Consider the following 24988-nt stretch of genomic DNA (forward strand, 5'->3'; position numbering starts at 1 on the left):
ACCGTTAAATAACAAAATATTTTTAAATTTTGACGTCACCTTTATAATGGCTTCTTTTACTTAAGTATTAAAAAAAAATGAAGTCCAAAAATTTGTTTTAACATATTGTCCATTGTCCAAATGCATACCACCGTACATTGGAGAACATTGATATTTTTGTATCTCCAAGGCTTCACGGACTTTTCTTTCAAATTTTTTATCCTCAACTTTAAGTCTTTCTGCCCTATTCCATTCAATATCCTATTGATATTGAGGATATTGAATGGAACAATTGAACAAACAACTGGAAAAAACGCGGAAATACCCAATAAGCTACTGAATGATATGCACAGAACACAGAAAATGTAATTCGTGTGAAAATTTTAACAAAAATGCTTAAATTAAAGAACGAACTTTGCTTTAAAAAATAAAGAGAGAGAGGGGGGGAGAGGGGTCCCAAATTTATGACATCTTTTTAAACGGGGTATAGGAAAAAAGGACAATCGGTGACAAAGGAGGCAGGGGGGGTGTGCGGGTAAAAAAATGTCTAAAAAATGGTGATGTCCTTTATGGACAGGCCCTTTGTTAAAAATATTTATATAAAAAGAAATATAAAACATTTTGTTTTAACTTAAATATTAACACCATGGTACTTTAGCTATTTATATAATATAAATCAAAGTTTCAAAAATAATCGCCAATTTAAAAACTGAGAAATTTTTAATATAGTTTTGCCGCACACGTTTAACCCGCGGTGCGTTTGTACAGTTAACGCAAATTGTGGTTAGTCCAACGTTACAGTCTGCTAGGGGTACTGCGTTATGTATGATAAAAAAGACTGTTGCGAAAATATTCAAATAAAAAGTATAAATAAAAAAAAAAAGTTTTAAAATACACAAAAAGATTACAAAAATTAATGCAACAAAAATTCAAAAAGATTTATATAATTAAATAAATTATATAAAATTAAATCTCGATTTTATTGCTTGCAACTTTTTAATTGCAAAGAACGGGAATCCAAGTAAATCGAAACTAATCTTAATTTAATTCTATTTCAAAATTTTAAAACTAAAATTAGATTACGTTATACTATCTATTTGAATAACTTTTTTTTTCAAAACCTTGAATTTCAAAAGTATACGCCTGATTATTAGATATTTTTAAAGTGATTTTTGTTACTTGCATATAATATATATAAGCAACAAAAATCATATATATATATATATATATATATATATATATATATATATATATATATATATATATATATATATATATATATATATTATATATATATATATATTTTATATATATATATACATATATATACATATTTTGTGTGTGTGTGTGTTTTTATATATATATATATATATATTATATATATAAATACATGTATATATATAAACTCTTTGTCATTTTTTATGATTACAAGCAACAAATGTTACTTTTAAACATCCCAGTGGCACAAAACCTAAAGAGGATGTTCAAAAGACGTTTAAAAGAAGTCTTTTAAAGTCCCGTGCCCACTGGGATATAATTGTACAATGTTTTTTTTAAAAACACAACTTTCAAAAATTTTCACAATTGAGTTTTCTACAAAAATAATTTATTATAAGTATTAAAAAAATATATCTAAAAAATTTTAAATCTCTATTAAAAACAGGGATAATTTTTTGAATTTATCTATTAGATTATTCTATATACTTTTTCTATTATATTTAAGAATTTCTTAAATCCATCAATGCTATTTTGCGTCTTATATTTCCAAGGTTGAGCACAAACCACACTAATCCAATAATACAAAGAACACTCATTACAGTAGCAAAAATAATTAAATGATTAAAAGCTGCACTTGCAAGTATAGGTCCCATAATTAATGCAACACGCCCGATTGATGAATAGACACCCTGTGCTAATCCTTGCTTTTCACGTGGGGTCAACTTTGAAACTAAAGACTTTACTGCAACTAAATTTAAAGGAATTGTTGAAAATATAAAAACACATATAGAGATGAATATTGGAAGTCTCTTTTTAATATCTTTAGAATCAGGTATCTGTTCACACATCATAAGTAGCAAAGCTAATACTGTAAATATTAATGATATAAGAATGAAGTGTTGGTCCTTTATTTTTAACTTTTCAGCAAATTTGTATATTAAAAAGAAAACAACCATTAACCAAACGCCACCCACCATATAGACAACGCTAACATAATTTTCACCCCAGTTGTAACTCTCTTGAGTGATAAGTGGTAGCAAAACTTCAAACTCTGTTTGAGCTAACCAAAGAACAAGATCTGCATAAAAAATACATAAGATTTCAGTAGTACATAAAGTAAGGAATAACTTTAAAAAATCAGATTTGGGAGGCAAAATTTTGGAGGAATTAAGTGATGTGCTAAAATCACTATTGTTAGACTCAGCCCATGATTCTTCTTCAGTCAAGTTATCATCAACATATAAAGCTCCATTTGTGCTTTTATAAAGTTTAAAAGAAAGCTTAGTCTGTGAAATCAATGGCTCTTCATCATTTACAGATTCACAAAGAGATGTTTCCCTCATACGTTTGCTCTCTTTTGAGCTATCAAAATTAAGTCCTCTAGTATCTAATTTTATATTTGGATAATATCTTGCTCTTTCTTCGATTAGTAATGATAAGTTTGACGTATAATATACTGTTATAACTTGACATAAAATCCAAAGCAAAGCCATGAATAACCCTGGAGATGTTCCTGAATCAATTCGCCAGCCTCCTATTTGAATATCAACTTTTGATAAAAAAAAATTTAAAGCAGGTCCAAAGGTAATACCAAGAACTCTTCCTAATTCTAGCAAAGCAAATATACCAGTTCTTTGTGAAACAGGATAAGTATGTACAACCTCTGATGTTGCACAAGCATAAAAGCCATCACCTAGACCTGCCAGAAAACGACCCATAAATACCATCCATTTTGAAATAGGTATTGCATAAACAATATTTCCAATTATTTCAAAACTATTTAAAATGAGAATAATTTCTTTGATTCGCTTTAACTTATCAAAGAAATAGCCAACAACAGGTAGAGATATTATTGCAGCAAAAGGGTATACTGCAATAACGATTCCTAAAAACCATGGTTCTACATTAAATTTTTTTAAATAAAGCCAAATCGATGGAAGAATTATAGCATATTCAGCACCAAGAAGAAACATCCGTGTTATAAAACATGCAACAGTTGCTTTTCTTTTACGAATAAAAACAGCATCTTTTTCTAAATTCTCGAATCTTGAGTCAAATGCAGGCTGCTGTGTAAGTGACATTTTTAAAATGCAAGCAGCATTCTTAACTGTATTGATAATCTAAAAATTAATGTTTGAATATTTAAATACTAAAATTTATAATGAACAAATTAAATTTTAAATAAACTGAACACAAGCATTCTAATTTTAAATTACACAATATAAATAGGTTGTTATATCTAAAATATTATGTAACCTATAACTAAAAATGTGTAAATTAAAAATGGTAGTATATTCTCTTCCAGTAAAATTTCTTACAGAGACCATAAAGCAAAATCTGCAGAAACTGGTTACTGGTTTTGTTATGGTCTCTGTAAGAAATCTCTCCATATAGAGTGTCACAACCAGCAACTATGGACCAAATGTAAATGTTTAAGAATATTTAAGGTGTGTAAGAAAAAAAGATAGTATAGGAAAACACACAACAGAGGTCAACAATAAGTTAAAAAAACAATCAAAGAACTTTTAGCTTGCCTCCTAACAAACTCTAGAACTTTTATTAATACATCAACATTTCACCAATTTTAACTTCAAACTTCAACTTTAAACATTTAAGAAATGTTTTTGACATGAATGTAGTTTTCATAACCTTCATTTATAAGTTAGTTGTGTTAAATTTTTAACTTAATTTGTGGTTGTATTTTAAAATTTACTGCAAACAGTTAGGAACAGTTTTGTGTCTTAAACGTTTACATACAATGAATTACAAAAAGATGTCTGAAGCAGAAAAAAAGTGAATAAAATATCATAGTATTAAATTCTAATTAATTTACTTTTAACTATTGTCTGATTAGTCATCTCTATTAATAGCAAGATATTTGAGCCTTTAGTGAACAAATTTCTGACATCTCCTCTTGAGTCTAATAACTCTGACAACCAATATGGATTTCGATCTTCTTGTTCTATGGCTGACTCACTTATTACTGTAATTAAAAGATTGCATGCATATGATGAAAGGAGGCAGCGAGGCTAAAGCTATTGCGCTTTTGACACATCAAAAGCTTTCGATAAAGTTTGGCATGCTCTTCCTAACACTCCTCTTTATTACAGTAACTTCTGGGGTACCACAAGATTCTATATTTGGTTCAAAAATTGTTTCCTATCTACATTAATGATCTTCCTGACAACCTTACATTTAAAGTGGTTCTATTTGGCAACGACTCAACTTAATACTTGATTCTTGACAAATTATTTTTTTGATCGCTTAAAGCAGGCAGCTGATACTGATCTATCTTCTGTAACAGCTTGAGGGTTGCAGTGACTTGTGAATTTTAACTCCAACAAAAATCAGCTATTTACTGTAAAAAATAACAATCACAATATTGTTGACATTTCTATACTGGTGAATGAAAGCACTCATACTTAGTATCCTACTTTATGTTATCTTGAATTATCATTCACCACTAACATCTCATGGAAACCATATAAAGTTAGCATAATACCATATAAAGAAACCATACAAAGTTAGCATTTGCCTCTCCTTATCTATCTTTGTCCCTTATAAAATACTGTTGTCATATTTGGGCTGAATTTCTAAAGATGCTCTTTTTTTTCTAGAGAAGGTCCAAAATAGTAAATGTAGTTGGACCTCTCTTTGCCAAGCTTGATTAGTTTTATCAACCAACTCATAAACTTATTGTAGGGAGTGAATAAGTTAAAAAAACTCTTTCAAAACTTTTACAACTATTTGATTAATATAGATGAGTTGCTTTGTTTACATTTTAAAGCGCATGCTCAAAAAATAACAAGCAAAACATTACAGCTAAAGGAAAAAGATGGCCTACAGTCAATGTTAATGTGCTATGCTCTTGTCTATTTTTCGAGTTTTCTTCCACAATTTGCTAAGGAGAAGCCGCAAAGTTAATTTTAAAAGGTTAGTACCAATGGTGTTAATCTTAAAAGTGTACAACGGCTGGTGACTGACCTAAGTAGAGACAATCCTTTTACTAACAATTGTCCTGGGAGAACATGGATCCAGGGATTTTTAAGACGAAATGAAAGTATAACTAAACATGTAGGCCAAAACGTGTAAGCCAAAAAGTCCTGAGGACCCTCACAGCTTTTTAATTGCGACCAGACCGCCTTTTTTCTTAACCCAAACAGAACTAAAATCTTTGCAAAAAAGGGAGATAAGACAATATATCAATAAGTTAATTTAAATGACAAGGAGTGTCTCACAGTATTGATTACTGGCAATGTCAACAGCAGTGTTGTAACACCATTAGTAATCTATAAATATGAGCGGCTGGAAGGAAAGTTTAGCGTTATCTCCATAGTTGCCTATGGAGATAACGCTAAACTTTCCTTCCAGTTGAGCACCAGGAAAAAGTGATTCCAGTTGGATGCAGTCTTTATTTTATGCAGTCAGTATTTTATGAATTCTTGGCGAACCTTTTTCACTCTTGGCTTAAACTAAATAATATAACTCCTATTTTATTTGTGGATGGGCATGTTTTCCATTTAAGTATGCAAACAAGTCAGTTCTGCGATCAAAATGGGATTATTTTGAAGTGCGATCAAAATGGGGTGGCATTATATCCTAATGCTATGCACATTTTATAGCCTATGGATGTTGCATTGTTTTGCACATTAAAAGAGAATTGGAAGCAACATGTTCATGAGTGGTGCAGTAATCATTTAAATGACCCTATCTTTTTTTGATTTTGCTAAACTGCTAAAAGAAATTGTGGATGAGCATGTTACTTGTTCTGTGTTGGCCAACAGCTTTCTGAAATGTGGATTCTATACCTGGGATCCAACTGTACCAAGGGTTCCAGGAAATAAAAATAGCATTTATGCTGTGCCAAATGGCGACATACATTCAAACTTGGAACCTAGCGCTTATGAAGCAAGCACTCTACCACTACACCACTACCGCATATACATAGAAATACAAAAATACAAAGAAATATCTGCCCTCCAAACCTGTGTTCTCGAGATGGATCATACCTTATATCAGAAATGAATGCTTACTCAACATTTCATTTTTAATAAAATTTTGTATTAGTGTTGTATCGCTTAAAAAATATGCCTTTGCAATGTTATAATAACTGAATTAAAATAAAAATTTTATTTGTCTCTTGTTTTTTTTTTTAGCTTTGTTTTTTTGGCTTTTATTTGTCTCTTGTTTAACATATGGTCAACTACTAAACCAAAGGATGGTCAAATACTGAGTTTTTTATTTTTTAGTTAATCAATTACTGATGCAAAATCACGCTTTAAAAAAACAGCTACTAAAAACATAAAAAAATTGTGCTTCGTAAAATATTGCTCAACATTATGCTAAAAGATAGTATGGTAGGTTATTAAAACTTTTAAGTCTATATAATTGGCAGACAATCTTAAAAATATAGCAGTCATAAGGATTTTTTTCTTTTAAACGGTCAATTACTAGTACTGTTACGTTACTGCTCATTATGAGCAATTGTTTATTAACAAAAGCCAAGATAAAATTAAAAATTAAAGAAAAATCAAGTTTTAAACTATTTGTTTATGAAATTTTTGGGAGTATGTTAAGGTAAAAAATGATTCTTTTGCCATCAAATATGTCACTTCTAAATCCTTGTGACTTTTGTCCAACATTTCCATGTTGTCAGAAAGTTAAAACCATTAATTTAATTACAAATTAACTGTTTTTTAAAAAAATCGCAAAAACGCAAATTTAATTGACCAGAATGTTTTTAAAAACATTCTGAATGTTTTTAAAACATCTGAATGTTTTTAAAAATATAAACAATGCTTTTATTTTTATTTTTTTTAATAAAATATTTTTATTTTTTCACTGTAAATCATGCGCGGAGTGTCGCTAGATCGACTATCTAGCCTGCTGGTACAAGGGAGTGTTGCTACATCGACTAGCTTATAGCCTAACTTGCAACGGAGTGCTGCTACATAGACTATCTTATAGCCTGACTAGCAAGGGAGTGCTGCTACATCGACTGAGGGTTTGGTTGGGGCAGGTAGTCTATCAAGTAATAAAAAAAAAAATTCCGGTCTTGCATTTTAATTTTTTGTCAACAAAATACGGAAAAACTTTCTGACAACCAAATAGAAGTTATATATATATATATATATATATATATATATATATATATATATATATATATATATATATATATATATATATATATATATATATATATATATATATATATATAAACATATATATATATAATTTAAATTTTTTTTAAAAAATCAATTTTTTTTGCAAAGTTGCTAATGAGTGGTGTAAAGGTCATATTTATATGAAAATTTTTTTCCGCTGATTGTTTGAAGTTATGTTTTTTGCGATTTTTGACTAAATTTGGACAAACTTCCAACCATTGCACAGTGGTGCAAAACTTTAAAAAATTGGCCATAATTCAATATTTTTCAAAGCATAAAATTATTTTTTTATTTTTTTAAAATTAAGTATACTGCTTATATTATCTGAAAATATATAGGTTTGTTATTTATGTTTATTAACAGGACTGCTACTCAGATTTAAAAGATGTCATTTTTGTAATAAATATTCATTAAAAAAGTGCAGAAGTTATAATTTCAATTTCTTTTTTTAAATTATTCATAAAATAATTTTTTTTTTTGTCAGTATGTTTAAGATATCTTAACTTCTATGTTAAAAAGATTTCACTTACTTAAAGTGAAAAAAAACTTTCAAAAATTACTATAAAAAATGCAAAATAATGCAACTTTTTGTAATTTTGAATTCGCTGCTCATTTATAAGACATCCTTCTCAAGCTAATCTAACTCAATCTTTATTAAGCTCTGATTATGGTAATACCTCATAAAAAAATTCAGCTGCATATATTCATGCATTATGATAAATTTTTATCATTATGAAGAAGAGAGTGATAAAGAAAAAGAGACCGATAAGGAAGAAGAGGCAGATGAAGAAGTAAGAGCTTTTTTTAGTGGATTATACAATAATATTACTATTACTTGAATAATAGACTTGAAAAATTGTGATGTTGATTTGCCTGAGTACTATTATGATTAATATGTACTGATAATAACTGACATAGTAACTTTAAATAAATTAATATTTTGATAAATGTTATTTTCACATAAATTTATAAATATTATTTTTGTCTTTGCACCATAAATTTATTCATATTATATTTTTTGTATAACTGATTAAAACAAAAAAACTCGTTTCTGGAAATAAATAAAGCGATTCCAATAATACTAAAAAAATTGTTGTTAACCATCGCCAAATGCATCAAAAGTACTTGACTTGAAAATTGTTATTAAAACTAAAAAACTTAATAATTTGAACCGGATTTTTTTAAGAGTGTCATGTACCATTTGTAGTATATGATAATAAAATAAAAAATGCTTCTACCCCTCGGGCAGTATAAATAAAATACACGAAAAAATGCCTTTTTTCCAAAAATTCACGATAAAAATAAGAACGTATGAAATCATATAAAACAAAAAAGTATATTTTTTTAACCTTGCAACATGGTTAATTATTGGTATTTGTAAAAAATTTTTAATTTTTTGCATAATTATTATTTTATATGAATTATACACTGTTCTCCAAATTGACCACCAGGTTGAAACTCTCCCCACTCCCAATTTTTTTGCATTATATCAATCATATGCAATAGTAAACACAATTTATGTTGCCAAAAAAATCTGAACTGAGTGCTAAGTATGTAAATTTTAAAAATTAAAATATATCATTTTTTGCTTTTTTTTTACTATATTTTAAATATAGTCAGCCATTATGGCATTCAAAATAAATTATTTCCAGATATAATTATTATTTTCCAACATGGCGACAAAATTTAAAATGTGTACTTGTGCAGTTTGCTTGACAAATAAAGGTATCAGATCAAAATGTCTAACGCTTATAACACCCTCAGTATGCAAAAATATTCAAGAATACATTTGGCCAAACTTTGATATTGATCTTGATGTTTGTCCTTCAGTAGTTCGTTTCAACTGCAAAAGAAACTTTGTTTAGTCTAAACAAAGGAGAAACTACATATCTTTCCAACTGGTTAGAGAGTATATCGAAGGTACTTTTATATGAGTTAATTATTACTTATATATATGTATATATATATATATATATTTGTATATATATATATATTTGTATATATATATATATATATTTGTATATATATATTTGTATGTATATATATATATATATATATATATATATTATATATATTATTATATATATATATATATATATATATATATATATATATATATATATATATATATATATATATATATATATATATTAGGGTGGCTCTTAAAACAACATTTTTGAAAAAAACCTGTTCCTACCCCTTTACTTTGTTCTATATAATACTAAAACACTAGGTTTAAAATTTTTTTGAACAAAAAATTATTTTAGGGGTAGCTCAAGACCCTTAAAAATTTGACTGGTCCCTAAAATTTTGAAAATAAAAGTTCTTCTAAAGTATGTCAACCTTGTACTCAAAAGAAGCAAAATTATATAAAAACTTTAAAAACAGTAATCACTTTACAAAAAAAGCATGTTTAAAAAAACTATTTTTTATAAACTTAAAAATAATAACTTTTTTTATTTTTAGCTTAAAAACAATAGTTTTTATGCATTTATTTAAGAAAAAGTTATTTGTAAATTGATTTTTTTTTTTAAAGTTTTTATATAATTGCGCTTCTTTTGAGTACCAGGTTGACATACTTTAGAAGAACTTTTATTTTCAAAACTTTAGGCACCAGTCAAATTTTTAAGGGTCTTGAACTACCCCTAAAATAATTTTTTGTTCAAAAAAATTTTAAACCTAGTGTTTTAGTATTATATAGAACAAAGTAAAGGGGTAGAAACAGGTTTTTTTTAAAAATGTTGTTTTAAGAGCCACCCTGATATATATATATATATATATATATATATATATATATATATATATATATATTATATATATATATATATATATATATATATATAAATTAGTAAAAAACACTTATCTAACTTTTTTCTTCAACTTGAAGTTTCACCATTGCTGGATCATTAGGAAAAGAACTCTTCCTGATGGTTTCAAGAAATTTATTTCTATATTAAAAATCTTTTTATCTCCAAAAATTATTGGCTCCTCTAAAACTTGAAGAATTAAATTTTAGTCTTGCATTTGATTTAAAGTGTGCAAACAGTATTTTTGGACTATCAGGTCACTCTGGTAAATATGCCTGTTTCTATCGTGAAGGAGAATGCTCGCTAGAAACAGGAAAACTTAGAGCTTTAGGCTCCATAGACCTGTGTTATGATCAATATGTATGAGATGGGAAAAAAAGATTGTAAATGCAGGAATATAAAAATGTTATCAATCCTCGTTTAATTTACTTACAAGAAGAAGAAGAAACTCTTTTTGAACACATTGTTCCTCCACCTGAGCTCCACATTTTGATGGGAGTTGTAGATAAATTTTGTACTTTACTTTTGTGTGTTTGGCCACCTATTTGAAAATTGGTTGAAAACACATTACATACTAATGAGAGGGTATCATGGTGTAGGTTTAGATGGAAACAATGCAAATAGATTAATGTCCTTGTTAGATGTTTTAGAGAGAGATGTCACCTTTGCTGCAGCAATTAATATTTTACCGATAGTTAATTGTTTGCGTAAATTTTTATTAATAAAATCAGCAGTGTTTGGTTTGGAACTGGGTATAGATATTTCTGTTAAAATTGAAGACTTCAAAAGTTCATTTTTTAATTTTCAACTGTATACCAAAGATATTTTTGACTACAATTTAACAGTTTCATGGAAAATTCATATTTCAGTGTGTCACATTCTCCCTTTTGTAGAACACAATAATACTAGCTTAGGTAACTATGCAGAAAAATGTGGTGAAGATGTTCATCACAAATTTAAAAAAACTTGGGTGAATTATAAAAGAACTATTGGACACAAAAATTATGCAGAAAAGCTAAAATCTGCTGTAGTGAATTTTAATTTAAACAAACAATAGTGAAAATATCATGTGTTATAAATATATTTATTATGTGTTTTTTTTCTTCTAATATAATAGATAAATGTTATTGTGTTATTTTGACAACCATAATGGCTGACTTTATTTTAACTTTAAAAGAAAAAAATGATGTGTTTTAATTTTTAAATTTTACATACTTAGCACTTAGTTCAGATTTTTTTGGCAACATAAATTGTGTTTTGCTATTGCATATGATTGATATAATGCAAAAATATTGGGAGCGGGGAGAGTTTCAACCTGGTGGTCAATTTGGAGAACAGTGTATAAACATTGAGAAATTGAGAGCAAAAAAAAAGTTTGCGTGTTAGTAGCTAAAAATTTATCATAATGCATGATTATATGTAGCTGAATTTTTTTTATCAGGTATTTTTTGAAAGTTTTTTTTCACTTTAAGTGAAATCTTTTTAACGTAGAAGTTAAGATATCTTAAACACACTGACAAAAAAATATCATTTTATGAATAATAATAATAAAAAATTTATTACAAAAATGACGTCTTTTAAGTCTGTGTAGCGGTCCTGTTAATAAGTATGAATAACAAACCTATATATTTTTAGATAATATAAGCATTATACTTCATTTTAAAAAAATAAAAAATAAATTTTGTTTTAAAAAATTTTGAATTATGGCCAATTTTTTGAGGTTTTGTACCATTGTGCATTAGCGCGAATTGATTCTGATATCAAATCCACTTAATTTTTTCATCAATATTTTCTTTATATGCTCCTGTACAAAAAAAAAACACTAAACTTTATAATTTAAGAAATATATAATACTGATTATGATAGACAAATTAACACTTAGGTTATTGTAAAGTGATTTTTTGTTAATCTATAAGCTCATTATCAGTGATGCGACAAAGTTTATTATTTTCACCTTATTTTGGTATCAAATTTTTTTTTTTATTAAATATTGTTCTTGGAGCTTCGGATCAAACAAATCCAAATCCAAAATGGCTACTTAAAAAGATTAGTTAAAGGAATCTCAATCTTTTTTAGTAGATTAAACTTGATCAAAATGTATCAATGTATTTCAAAAATTATATATACACACATAATACCTAATGGTTGCATCACAGAGCACCGTGGAAGAGCATTTAAACTAGGAAGTTTATGCTTGCTTCACGACGGAAAAACAGCTACAGCAAGCATCAAACCAGATCTCTTGTTTTTAAAGTTAAACGCTGTAGCCACAACTTAATGTCTGCTTTAAATTTTAGTAGATACAAGGAGTTAGCTAGTGCAATCGCCATAGCTACCTCCTTTTTCTTTTTAAATAGGTTTTTACAAGAACTAGTTATTTGGAGTAATTTCTGTAGCTTCTCTTCACTCTTCACGCGCTCTAAATTATCTAGAAAATTTTTTACTGTAAGCACAGCAAAAATGAATTTCTTACTTACATAGTGTTTTTCTTAAAACAAGAAATAATTTTTGCTATTTTATTAATATAGAAATAATTTTTGCTGAAGTAAATATCCCACCCTGAAATTTATTTTTAAAAACAAGAAATATATTTCTTGTTTCAAGAAACATATTTCCTTCCTAGCAATTTGTTTTTTTTAAAATAAGAAATACATTTCTTGTTTTGAGAAATAAATTTCTTAAACTAAGGTCAATAGATTTACAATTTTGTTCTGATGAGTTGTTAGCAACTTGGAAAGATTTTACAATTTTACATTGTATCCAAAATTTGTCTGAGGGAGTCTCATCTATATGCATTTTTTCAAACTATGACCTAAAATATCAAAAATTTACCAGGAGTTTGGTGAGTTATACAACTCAAGACCTAGCGGTTGGTCTTTATCAACAAAAACTTCTTAAAGAAGGATTTAAACTTTGATTCCATCTGTTTATACATCATTTTGGACCTTCTTTTGGATTGAATAAAGAACTTTTACTATTTCTATGTAGTGATCTCTGTCAGAAGACGCTAACGCCAGCACCATGGTTAATTGATCCAAACACCTTGTATAGTTTTACCATGATTTTCATACTACCTCTATAGCATATTTAATATAATGGCACACCTGCCAATAGTACCATTGATCTTAAAAGTGTAAATTAAAAATAATGCAATATAGATAAACAAGGTTTAAAATGACACTGATAAAAATTATTAAATTCAATTTTGACAAGATAAAATTAAAGTGCTATTTCTATTAATTTCATTTCTACTATATATCTATTGATTTTAAGAAAAGTCTCTCAGAGAAAAAAAATTGGTTTAGAGTTATTTTTTTGTTTTTTACATCTGAGTTTGAACCTTTTTGCAAACCATTGCTTTTAAACAACTTGTTACTTTTATGACATTATTCTTAAATAATAAGACAAAAATATCAAAAATTATGAAACTAAATTTTACTTTAAAACTGCAAAATCAGAAAACTCGCAGGTCAAAAACCACAATACCCAGGAAAGAGAAGTCAGCCATTCTATTGATCTCTTTGACTATTTTATCACTCAGAATTAGAACCTCCCTGATTTTGGGGAAATGCAACTTGAATTTCATGTAGCAAAATGCCTTTGCCAAAAACCTGGTGCGTGAAATAGCTCCATTTTTGTTAATTTTAACAAAAATGGAGCTATTCCACAAATGGGTGCAATAGAACCTGCTTTTCCAACCAGATAATCTTAACATTCTGTTGATTAAATTGCAACAAAACTGTCATTGTTTGCATCAACCCCATTCCAGCTCAAATTCAGAGATTTAAATAGTTTATTCTTCGGTTTAACAGTTTTATTTACAGCTACAGTTATATGAAGCCCTCTGACGTGATAGCGGGAGATTAATAAGAATAATGGTCAGCCATGAAACTTAGCTAACAGTGAATGAACTGTCTGAGATCAAAAGAATCTAACAAATTTTGAATTGCTGTGTATTGGGCCTCAACGCTATCATATTTAAAAATCACATTTTTTAAATTTCATATCAAATTTGTGCATTTTTTTAATGAAATAGTGTGCACAATTGGTATAGATTAAAAACAAGGCCTTCTTAAACAAGCCGCGACAGCTCATTTTCTGTTTTTTTACAAAGAAGTTTCAATGAGGATATTAGTTGTTTGATTCAAACTAATAAAGTTAAACTTGTAAAATGCCTAATGAATGTTGTGTTTATGGTTACTCCTCAAATTACAAATCAAAAATAAAAGATAATGTTTACATCACTGGCCTAAAGATGCAGTATTAAAAAATGTCTAAGGTGGTAGTTTTGTTCCAAAGCATCATCCGTCAATCTTTAAAGGTGTACTAGAGCCTTGTATTCCAATAGTGTCTAGAAAGCAAGATGAAAAAAAAGAGAATAGAAAGCAAGAGTTAAAAAGCTTTATGTTTAGTTTACTTTTAAAAACTAATTAAAAAATTTTGGCTTTAACAGCATTTGTTTGTATAACCAGTGCCAGCTGGTGGCGTGTGCGAAGTGTGCAATGCAGGGACAGATACAGTATAAGAATGAGAATGACGAATCAAGCGAGAATGAGTTTTAGTTAATTGAACTAGAGATGAAAGCTCCTTTGAGCAGCGACCATGATGATGCAACTTCACGACGATGGGAAAGAGGTTCAAGCTTAGCAGATAGACCGGGTCCAACTACGTTCACCTTGCAGCAAATTGAATGCTCTTTCTCTTCTAGACAAGATCCAAACTACGTTTGGACCTTGTCTAGAAGAGAAAGAGCATCATTAGAAGAACTAGCTCAAATATGACAAAAGTATTCCATGCAGTGGCGAATAAGAGATTTGTTAAGGTAGAGAAAAAAATCAGGAGAGAGAAAATGGTGAGCACAATAAAGAAAAGCAACCTTAACAGTTGCTAATTTAGCAATCGATTGTATATATGGTTTTCATGATAGGTCAGAAGTAAATGATAATCCAAGAAGAAGTAAAGAAGAGGACTCAGTGAGAGGGTTGCCATTCATCAATATAGGAGTGTCAAAAGTACTACAACAGTTGTTTGCAGTAAATAACTGAGTTTTGTTTGAGTTAAAATTTACAAGCCACGTGATCCTCAACTTGTTACAGAAGTGAGATCAGCTGTTACAGAAGTGAGATCAGATTCAAGATCAGCTGCCTGTTCCGAAAACTTGTCTTAACCGAAAAGAGAAAACTTTTTGTTAAGACAAAGTTGAGTCATCAGCAAAAAGAGCTACTTTAGATGTAAGGTTGTTGGGAAGATCATTGATATAGATAAGAAACAAAATAGGACCTAGGATAGAACCTTGAGGTACCCCAGAATTTACCGGAAATAAAGAAGAGTGTTGGCTTTCGAGGTTGACTTTATTAAAGCCGTTAGAAAGAAACGATTTGATAATCTCAAAAACTTTCCCAGATACACAATATGAAACAAGCTTATAGAGAAGACCAACATGCCAAACTTTGTCTCTGCATCCATCTAATGCACCATAAAATCTTTCAGTCACATCAGTTAGCAAGTCTGTATAGACTGACAGCAAGTTATTTGACTCAAGATGGGATGTGAGAAATTTGTTTATCAAAGACTCAAAGACCTTGCTAATAACAGAAAAAAGATTGATTGGACTATAATTGGGGAGGGGGGTCAGAATGTTTGCCTGAGTTTTTGAAAATTGGAACAACAGATGCTTTTTCCAACAAGCAGGAAAACAAGACTCAGTCAAGCACTTATTAAACAGTTTAGAGAAAATTGAAGAGAGTTCTGGAACAATTTTGTAAGATTGTGACAGGAATGTTGTCTGGACCACAAGCCATAGAAGAGTTTAATCAAGATATGAGATTAGCAATTGAAGATGGAGTGATTTGAATGTCTAACAATGGGTTAACCTGTTTAATTGGAATGGAAGGAAGAGAATGGCATAAGATTTGAGAGTCAAATTAGAAGATAACTTCTTTGCAAATAGTTTAGCCTTATCCTTGGTAGAGGTAATAAGATCAGTCCCATGAATGAAAGACGGAATGTTAGACTTTCCTTTGTTAACAATACTGTTAAAGATTTTCAAAAAGTCTCTAGAGCCTAACTTCTGAGATAAGTTACGAGATTTAGTGAACTGAGAATAATGGAGCTTATCATCTGACAGCACCTTTTTACATCTATTCCTTGCAATAATAAACAGCTGTCATTATTACTTTAAAGAAACCATGCTAAAACATTATCAAATTTTCTTCTTATTGTTTAAGTGAAGTAATGTTCATTTGCATACTAAAAACACTTTAAAAAGTTTTGAAAATAATTTTTAAGTTTTGCTGAAATATGTATAATCTAATAGAATATATAGAATTATTTTGTTTATCATAGTTTAATTTATTATTAAAGTAACAATATGATATTTTTAATATTAAATACTTAACATTATAAATATAATAATAATAATACTATAATATAATTATAATAATAACAGCCCTTGGAATTAGAAAAAATAAGGTCGGCAATAATTTGCCAACCTTAATCGTGTGAGGTCGGCAGAAAAAATATAAAACAAAGGTTTGACCTTAAAACATAGAAACGAAGTCAGACATTTTTTGCCAACCTTAAACAATCGGCAGTTAGGTCGGCATTGTCGAATGCCTGCCCTAATTCCGAGGGTTGTAATAATAATAATAATATTATAAATATAATAATAACAGTATTTAATAATAACTTATTAAATACTTAATATGATATTTTTTTTAAAGGTTTAAAAAAATAAATATCAATAAAACTTCTATTTTATTTTTAGTTCCCTTTTACTTTAATTTCCTTAAGTTAATACGTTATTTAATAAGTAAATAAATTTAATGGACTAAATCACTACTTTGTATTAATAGATAACTATTTACAATCATTAATGCTATTGCATATTATTAAGGCCATTTTCCACAAGACAAGAATTTTTCTTTGATAAACATGCACATATAAAACATTTCTGCTAATATTGCTGATCATTCAATTTGCTGCAAAAAAAAAAAAAAAGTTGATAGCTATGAGCGAAAACCAATCATATTAAAAAAGTATATATCACGTTAAGTCAACAGTGAAAAAAACCGAAAGCATGTTGTTTTTTAAAAATGGCAACAACAACAATGAACACTAACAACAATAAACAAAATGCTCAACTTGGTGTTCTTATTTACTTAGAACTCACCCTGAAAATTGGCAAGCATTAGTGTTCATTGAATAAAGATAAATTTACTAATGCTGTCAATTCTGAAAGTTTCACTTTACAAGAAGGTTTATTTTCTTTTAGAGTTGAACTGTCAATTACTTCTTGCAGTAAGTTTTTCAACAGAAGTATTTCTATGAGAAGTTAGCTTTTTTTTCTTATTTTTTTTCTTAGCATTTATTTTCTTAAGCATTCTAAAAAATACAATACAAATTAGAGATTTAGAAACTAGAATGCTCTAGTTAAAAGGATGTCAAAGAAGGAGAAACGATGTTGTTGGTTTATTAAGGTTTTTAGATAATCCAGTCTTTTAAAAGTGATATGTATAATAACTTATTTTGCATACCAACTAAAACAGAGATGATAAGTATTGCTATTGTGTTTCAATAAATCAACTATGAGTCTAGAATTCAATTTGTTTAAAGCAACAAACAGAATATCACATAATTTAGATACACTTTATAATGAACTTTTCACTATTCGACCATCCAGTGTTGAAGCTGAAAGAGTGTTTAGTTCAAGAGGTTATTTATACAAAGATGCACTGGTTTTTCTAAAAGGTCACTTTAAATCACAAAAATAGTTTTAAGAATAAAGTAAAAAATAAAAATAAAATTTTATTTAATTGTATTTTAATTTAAATGTACGTACCTGGGATTTTCCCAGGATCCCGAGAACACTATAAATAGTTCCTGCTATCCCTGGATAAAAAAAAGTCTGGGAATTCACAATCCCTAATACAGATATACATCAAAAACTATTTTTTATATTTATGTATTTTTTTTTCATAAGCATACAGCGTAAACTTATAACTTTCATTTTTTATTGATAAAGAAAATAGTAGCACAAAAAACGTGGAAATCAAAACTGTGTTTTGTCATGAGGAAAAATTCGCTTCGTGGAAAACGGCCTTTAATTATCATTAATATGTGCTCACTTTGCAAATGCATTAAATATTGTATTGAAATAACAAAAAATTTAATAATTCAATAAGCATGTTTTCTAATCTATATTTCTAATTCATTAATTAGAATAAAAGTTATTTAAAAATAAATCTCTGTTATAATTTAATAAAAGATTATTTGAATAAAAAAATTATTTGAAAATAAAACTACTTTATTTGACATATACCTTAAATTAGATGTTCATCAATAAATAAAGATACGAATGTCAACGTTATTAAAAAAATTTGTCGAACTTGTTTTCTAGTGCATCTGATTGCACTAGAAAACAAGTTCGACAAATTGCTTGTTGCTGAAAATTCTAAATACGTAAATTCAAAATTAAGAGAGAAAAAGTTAACAATGGATACTTGTTAACAATGGATACTGCAAGTGCAAAAAACTTTTAAAAGATTAGCAAGCTGTGCAAAATATCAAAAATTTAAAATTGATAAAACTAGAAAGTTGCTAGATGAGCAAGCAAATCTTACAACATTTGATCCTGCTCACCACCACTGTGATAAGTGTGAACTTGATTTGGAATTTGATATGTCTATATTTGAAAATTGTCAGGATCAGTTGCCAAGTGTATGCAAAAAAGGGCTTTTTATATTGCAGGTTTTATTGCTTTCAAACTTTCAGAATTACATTCAATTTTAGAGAAAACATACACCTATGATATGTTTCAAAAATATGGAGAATTGATTAGTTCTTTAAACAGAGGAAGACTAAAAGAACCTTCTGACAATTTAATTTACTTTGGTATTTATTGTTTTTTTATATTTATAGTGACAATTGTGAATAAAGTTTCACCATTGCTGTGCAAGAGAAGATTGACATTTTTTAAAATTGTAATAGTAAATTTCAATTGCCTTATCGAAGTGTTGTTTGCTGCATTTTGGCAAACATTTTTTTAAACACTCTGAAAATATTGGAAAGGAATGTTTAATAAAACAAGCAAAAGAATTTTTAATAAAAAGAAGCTTTTAACTTCAAATTATAATACTTTGAGTCAAAAAAGTCAAAATAATTTTTTTAAAGTAAATATATTTGTTTGTTTTTACCAAAAAATTCATTATTTGTATTATATCCATTAGTTTACCTTTAATAGCTAAAATAAACATACAGTTATAAAAGTGAGATTTAGTCATTTTAAAATAAAATCAGTAAACTATGTAAATTTTTATCGTAATTAACTTATTTCTAAACATAAAAATAATTTCAACAATATTTACTCCCAAATTTAAATCAAAATTCATTGTAATGACATAAGTATATGGTTGAGGATTTGCAAATTTTTATTCGTGTTGATTGTTTGAAAATGGCTTTAATAAATCAAAAAAAGTTAAACTTTAAGAGTGGCACAAGCATAAATAGTCATCCAATAGAGTATATATATATATATATATATATATATATATATATATATATATATATATATATATATATATATATATATATTATATATATATATACACTAGGGATATGACTTTTTAATTTTTTTTCAAATAAAATGTTTCCTGTATCATAAATCGATGAACTTTTACCTAAAATCATGAAAAAAGGCCCAAATAGCTTTCTGCAACAAAAAAAGGTCACCCCAAAATAAAAATTTGATTTACCATTTTTATACATTCATTTTTGACCGATGTTTTAATCTTAAGCTTAATTCTCAGCTTAATTCTATTTATTTCATTATTTTGTTATGAATTTATAAATATAACGCCACACGTTACCATGGCAACGAAACGGCCGTGTGCCGGCAAATACTTGGAATTGTTATGTGATGACGTCATTGTGTTACCACGGTGATATAGACGACTGTAACAGACTGTAGAAGATTATAGAACTTAGTAGAACATTCTGGAAGCTCTAAATAATTATATAAGCGAGCTGCTGTCAGAGCTCAGTGTTGATAATGTGAATAGTTCTATGAAGTACTCTGCGTGTAACTGAGCTAATAAGGAACTACTGTAGCGAACTAAAGACGCTGTAAGTGTACGAAGTATAAGTAGTTGTAGCATTATCGTTAGGATACGGACTGGATTATCGAACTGTTATCAACATTGACTGGATTATCGAACTATAATTGGATTACTATACAGTTAAAGTGTTTTATTAATTAAACGACTTTATTAAACGGATATTTACGCTCAGCTATCTGTAAAGTCGTAACAATATTATATGATGTCTCACAAGAAAAGTCATACCACAGTAACAAAGAACAAGAAGACTTGGACTAAAAATTTGGTGAGATTTCAAGAGTCACACAGAAGAAGAGGAAGCGTGGCTGTAGAAGAACATTCACTCGATGAAAAATCCAGAATACCACTTCAATTGCAGATCGTAGGAAGATACCAGTTTCTCGGAGCATATGTTAAAGGAAGAAAAGAACGAATAGACCAAATTTCTAAGGAAATTACAAAATTGTGGGACAATAAACTGAATTTTCCACGTGTGTCTGATCAAGTGATAAGAGCAAAGCTTATGAAGGTGCTGAAGGTCTATGATGAATGTGTCAAGCGTGGAAAATATGATGTTCTCAATGCATTATTTGACATCACGAAAGTGAATGGCCAGTGGTTATCCTCGGAAGATAAACGTCTATACCACCTACAAAAAGAAAGTAAAGGACAGGTGGGGTACTCAACAGGACAAGTGGCAAGTAAAGAAACCATTCACCCTTCCAAGAGAAGGAAAGTCCAGTCTGGAACAGCAATACCTTCCACATCACAAGTCCTGTCTACCACAGACAGTGGTACTGAATCTGAAAACTGCAAAAGTAAGAGTGAAGATGATGAAGACGACGACGGTGATAAAGACGATGATGAGAACACTCAGAAAAAAACTAGAAAGCACTACAAAAGTAAATTTGCTGTAAGTATGGTTACATCAAGTGGAGTTTCCACAAAGAAAGCTGCTAAAATATGCAATGTATTATCACAACAAGGTATTGATATTCCAACTCCAAGTCAATCAGCAATTTACAAGTCCATATTCAAAGAGGCAGGTAAATTAAAAAAAGAAATGATACAACAACTTAAAATGGAACAGTGGTCCTTACACTTTGACGGCAAACGAATAGATGATAAGGAATATCAGGTAGTTGTACTTCAGAATGAAAGAACTGACGTGAAACTTGATGCACTGCGTTTAAAAGATGGCAAAGCTGAAACTGTTGCTGAAAAAATTGCCAAACTTATTGATGAATACAATTTGTGGAATTCAATTAAGATGATCATTACTGATACAACAAACGTCAATACTGGGAAGAGAAATGGAGTTGTTGTGAAGTTGCAACGTATGTTTAAATTAAAGGGTGTCACAATACCACAATTTATCGGTTGTCAGCATCACGTACTAGGCAGGATTCTCCGTCTGGTGATGGACGAAGAACTTGGGGGTGATACCAAATCTCCAAACATTGAATACCCATTTGTGTCTGAACTGTTGAATAAGTATGATGAACTGAAGGATAAGTTTGTGAATGGAACTGTAGAAATTCTTGATAAATCAGGGTGGAGAGACGATATGAAGTTTTTGTACCATTTAACAAGAGTGTTTAGGTTCTATGAAGAACAAAGAAACTTCCCTCTGATTCACTTTCAGAACATTCCTAATATGAGCAATGCCAGATGGAACTCAAGAGCCATTCTCGCCATTCTGGCGTTCATTCTTATGCCTGAAGCGAGAAAGAATTTGGAGAAGGTTTGCAGGTTCATTTCATATGAGTGGGCAGAACATTGGTTTAGTAGTCAAAAGTACAATGACAATGACTTCAAGAATTTATCTGATGTATTGAAGCCTTACAAAAAGGCATTGCAGTCATTCAAAAATCACTGGAAGAAAGAGCCATCCGTCATCGACATACCACGAAGTAATCAGATAGCTGAACGTGCAATCAAGGTGATGCAAGACCTGTATGCTTCCTGCAGAAAGAAAGACAAACTGCAACTTCGATTCATTTTAAGTAATAAGCGCTAGACTCTTTATGAGACGTGAGCATCATGTGACCCATGTACTAAACACAGTAGGCCTATAGACACAGACAGTTATGTATATTGTTGTACTAGACGCTTTGATACTGTTAATTTTGTAATACTTGTATAATTATATATCACATAATGTTTTTTGTTATATCACAGTACATGTTGCATAAATAAATAAAATAACAACAGGAGTATGACTCTTACAACATCTTCAGCCTTTAATATTCATTTACTCTACAAAAGTGTACCTATTGAAAATTCGATTTTTTGGTTTTGGGGTGACCTTTTTTCAAAATATGTCAAAATGAAACATCTATTCGTTCTTTTTACATAAAAGTTCATTGAATTACGATACAGGCCTAGTAGGTTGCAAAAAAGTCATATCCCTAATATACACACACACAACTATAAGAACACACTTCGATCAACAATCTGATGTCTTAGTGAAATAAGGAGTTGCTTAGGTCAGTATTAAAAGTATATTTATAGATGATTCAAATAATTATTGCTGAGTTTATGAAGAAACATTTCTCATAAAATATGTATTTTACTAAAGCATCTGTTTAAACAAGCTTTTTTTATTTTTAATATCATAAATATTATTAAATTGGAGTGTTGTCTAAAGCTTGCAGATGTATTTTTGCTGTTTGGCAAAAGTTTAATTATCAAAATATCTTTTGAAAGATCCATAGATACTTTACAACTTATAAGTTTTGATCCCAGTTGTTGAGAGTTTATGTTATATAAGAACACAGCAAAGCATAATAAATTTTTTTTTATCTAAAAAGTTTCTTATTTTAGATAAAAAAGCAATGCTATTGTTTAAAATAGTTAATATAAAATAATGACTGATCTAGGTTAAATTCTAATTCAATTCAACTCCATGGTCAATATTTAGCCCTGATAGCCTATTTTGATTAGCTCTTTGGAAAATATAAAAACTTTATGTGTTAACAAATATTTTATTACATACAAAAATGTTCTTATTAAGAATGCATTTTGGTAAAAACTTTATTTGTGTTAAAAAATAGAAGATATATTTTCCTCTTTCTTTTAATGTTTACTTTAATTTACAGAGAAAACTGTTAATATTAGTAATAATAATAATAAAAATAATAACCACAATATTATTAAAAAGTAAATAAAAATACTAATATTGGTTATAACAATAGTTCAGGGTGTCTGCCAATATTTTAAGGTGGATTTCTCTGATTTTACACTGATATTTCCCTGATCCACAATCTGTTTTCCCTGATTTAATTTAATGTTACCTAAACTTAACTTCAGAAATATTAGACTAATATTCATTTAGAAAAATGATCTACAATTACAAAAATATTAACATTAATACAATCCATATTTAAAGTATCAAGAGAGGTTCATAAACTATCTGCTGAATAAAACATTTTATTATGTGTACAGTATACAGTCTACTTAAGCTATGTAAGTTTGATAACAACCTTTTTCTCAGATTTTTTTTTGATTTTTTTTTTTTAATTTAATTCTAATTCCCTGATTTTTTTTTTATATATATATATATCTGGATTCCCTGACTTTTTTCTGTTTTCCCTGATTTAGCAGACACCCTCTAGTTGTGATAATAATGATAACAATAACACAATTTTTAAACAAAGTTTACAATCTGTCCAAAAGCTGTCTGTCCATTGTTTGTTTAGCTCCAAGGAAATCAAGAGAGTGTAATGCCATTGTTGCAACATAGCATTAGAGATGAAAGGGATCATTACAATTCATGATTCTGAGAGGTCTTTAAGATAAATGTAAGGTATAGTTAATTTAGTTATTCAAAAAAGAAAAAATGACTTTTTAAAAAATATTATTCAAAATTATAAATCCAGAAAATAAACTTGCATGATTTAGGAATACTTAATTAAAAGTATTTAATGTTCATTTACCTAAGTTGTATTAATCATTTTATTTATTAGTTTAAAATAGTAAAGTATTCTCAGGTTTTCATGATACAAAAAAGTTTTAAATGCTTAAAAGAGAGCAAGAAATAAGCTTTTAGGCATGCAATTTTAGAAAAAATCTGATGAAATTCACCACCATTATAAATTTAAAATTTAACTTTTTTAATTTTAACAAATTAATTTACTCAAAAAAGTTGTCTAGAATAAATTTGAAAAACTAAATGTTTATTTAAGTAAATAAAGTACTGTTTATAATGGTTATGAATCTTAACAGATATTTGTAAGCAACTTTGCTAAAAATGCTGTTAAAAGTGCATTTAAAGTGTATGCTGTTAAGAGTTTATTTTTTTTAAAAAATTACCTGAAACTTGAGATGTAAAGTGTCATTTGACCGGTACCGTCGGATGCACGCCGCTTTTTGATCCGCCAAATTATTGAGAAATATTAATAGAAAAAACAAAATCATTTACACTAATTTGATATATTTTAACCAATAAATGCATAATGTATACCGATACTATTACAAAACATAGATCTATGCTTATATATACAACCATAAATACAATGTTAAACAACACGCACTTGGCTATAACTGACTGTTTTTATTACCACGATATTAGGTATATCATAGTATAATTATGAAAGTTTTTAATACATAGTTTATATAAGCAAGTTTTTGCTTACTTACCATTTAAGTATCATTACAATGATGGAAGTGACTCAGCTGGTTGATTGATGACCTAGTTTTTGTCATACCAATTAACAACGTTGTC

The 24988-nt window shown here is 28.5% G+C and overlaps 1 protein-coding gene across 2 annotated transcripts; it reads right to left on the reverse strand.

Annotated features, from left to right (window-relative positions):
- Positions 1-1339: 1339 nt before the first annotated feature.
- On the reverse strand, positions 1340-24713 carry LOC100212592 (uncharacterized). Of its 2 annotated transcripts, XM_065799326.1 has the most exons (3): positions 24577-24622; positions 23927-24052; positions 1340-3317 (listed from the first exon to the last, which is right to left on the reverse strand). In XM_065799326.1, the coding sequence occupies exon 3, from the start codon at positions 3276-3278 to the stop codon at positions 1698-1700; it is 1581 nt and encodes a 526-aa protein (XP_065655398.1). In that variant the 5' UTR covers positions 3279-3317; positions 23927-24052; positions 24577-24622; the 3' UTR covers positions 1340-1697. The 2 variants fall into 2 exon arrangements, with proteins under 2 accessions (XP_065655398.1, XP_065655397.1); XM_065799325.1 differs by lacking the exon at positions 23927-24052 and having other exon boundaries at positions 24577-24713.
- Positions 24714-24988: the final 275 nt, after the last annotated feature.

This window comes from Hydra vulgaris, chromosome 06, assembly GCF_038396675.1.
Source record: "Hydra vulgaris chromosome 06, alternate assembly HydraT2T_AEP".
NCBI lineage: Eukaryota > Metazoa > Cnidaria > Hydrozoa > Anthoathecata > Hydridae > Hydra > Hydra vulgaris.

What these genes read in the sequence shown, in the direction of transcription:
- LOC100212592 (XM_065799325.1), bottom strand. Translation starts at nt 24,681, where the DNA reads ATGATTTTGTTTTTTCTATTAATATTTCTCAATAATTTGGCGGATCAA. An exon ending in CTTTACATCTCAAGTTTCAG is followed by an intron (nt 3,318 to 24,576) that starts GTAATTTTTTAA and finishes ATTAATTTTTAG; the next exon opens with ATTATCAATACAGTTAAGAA.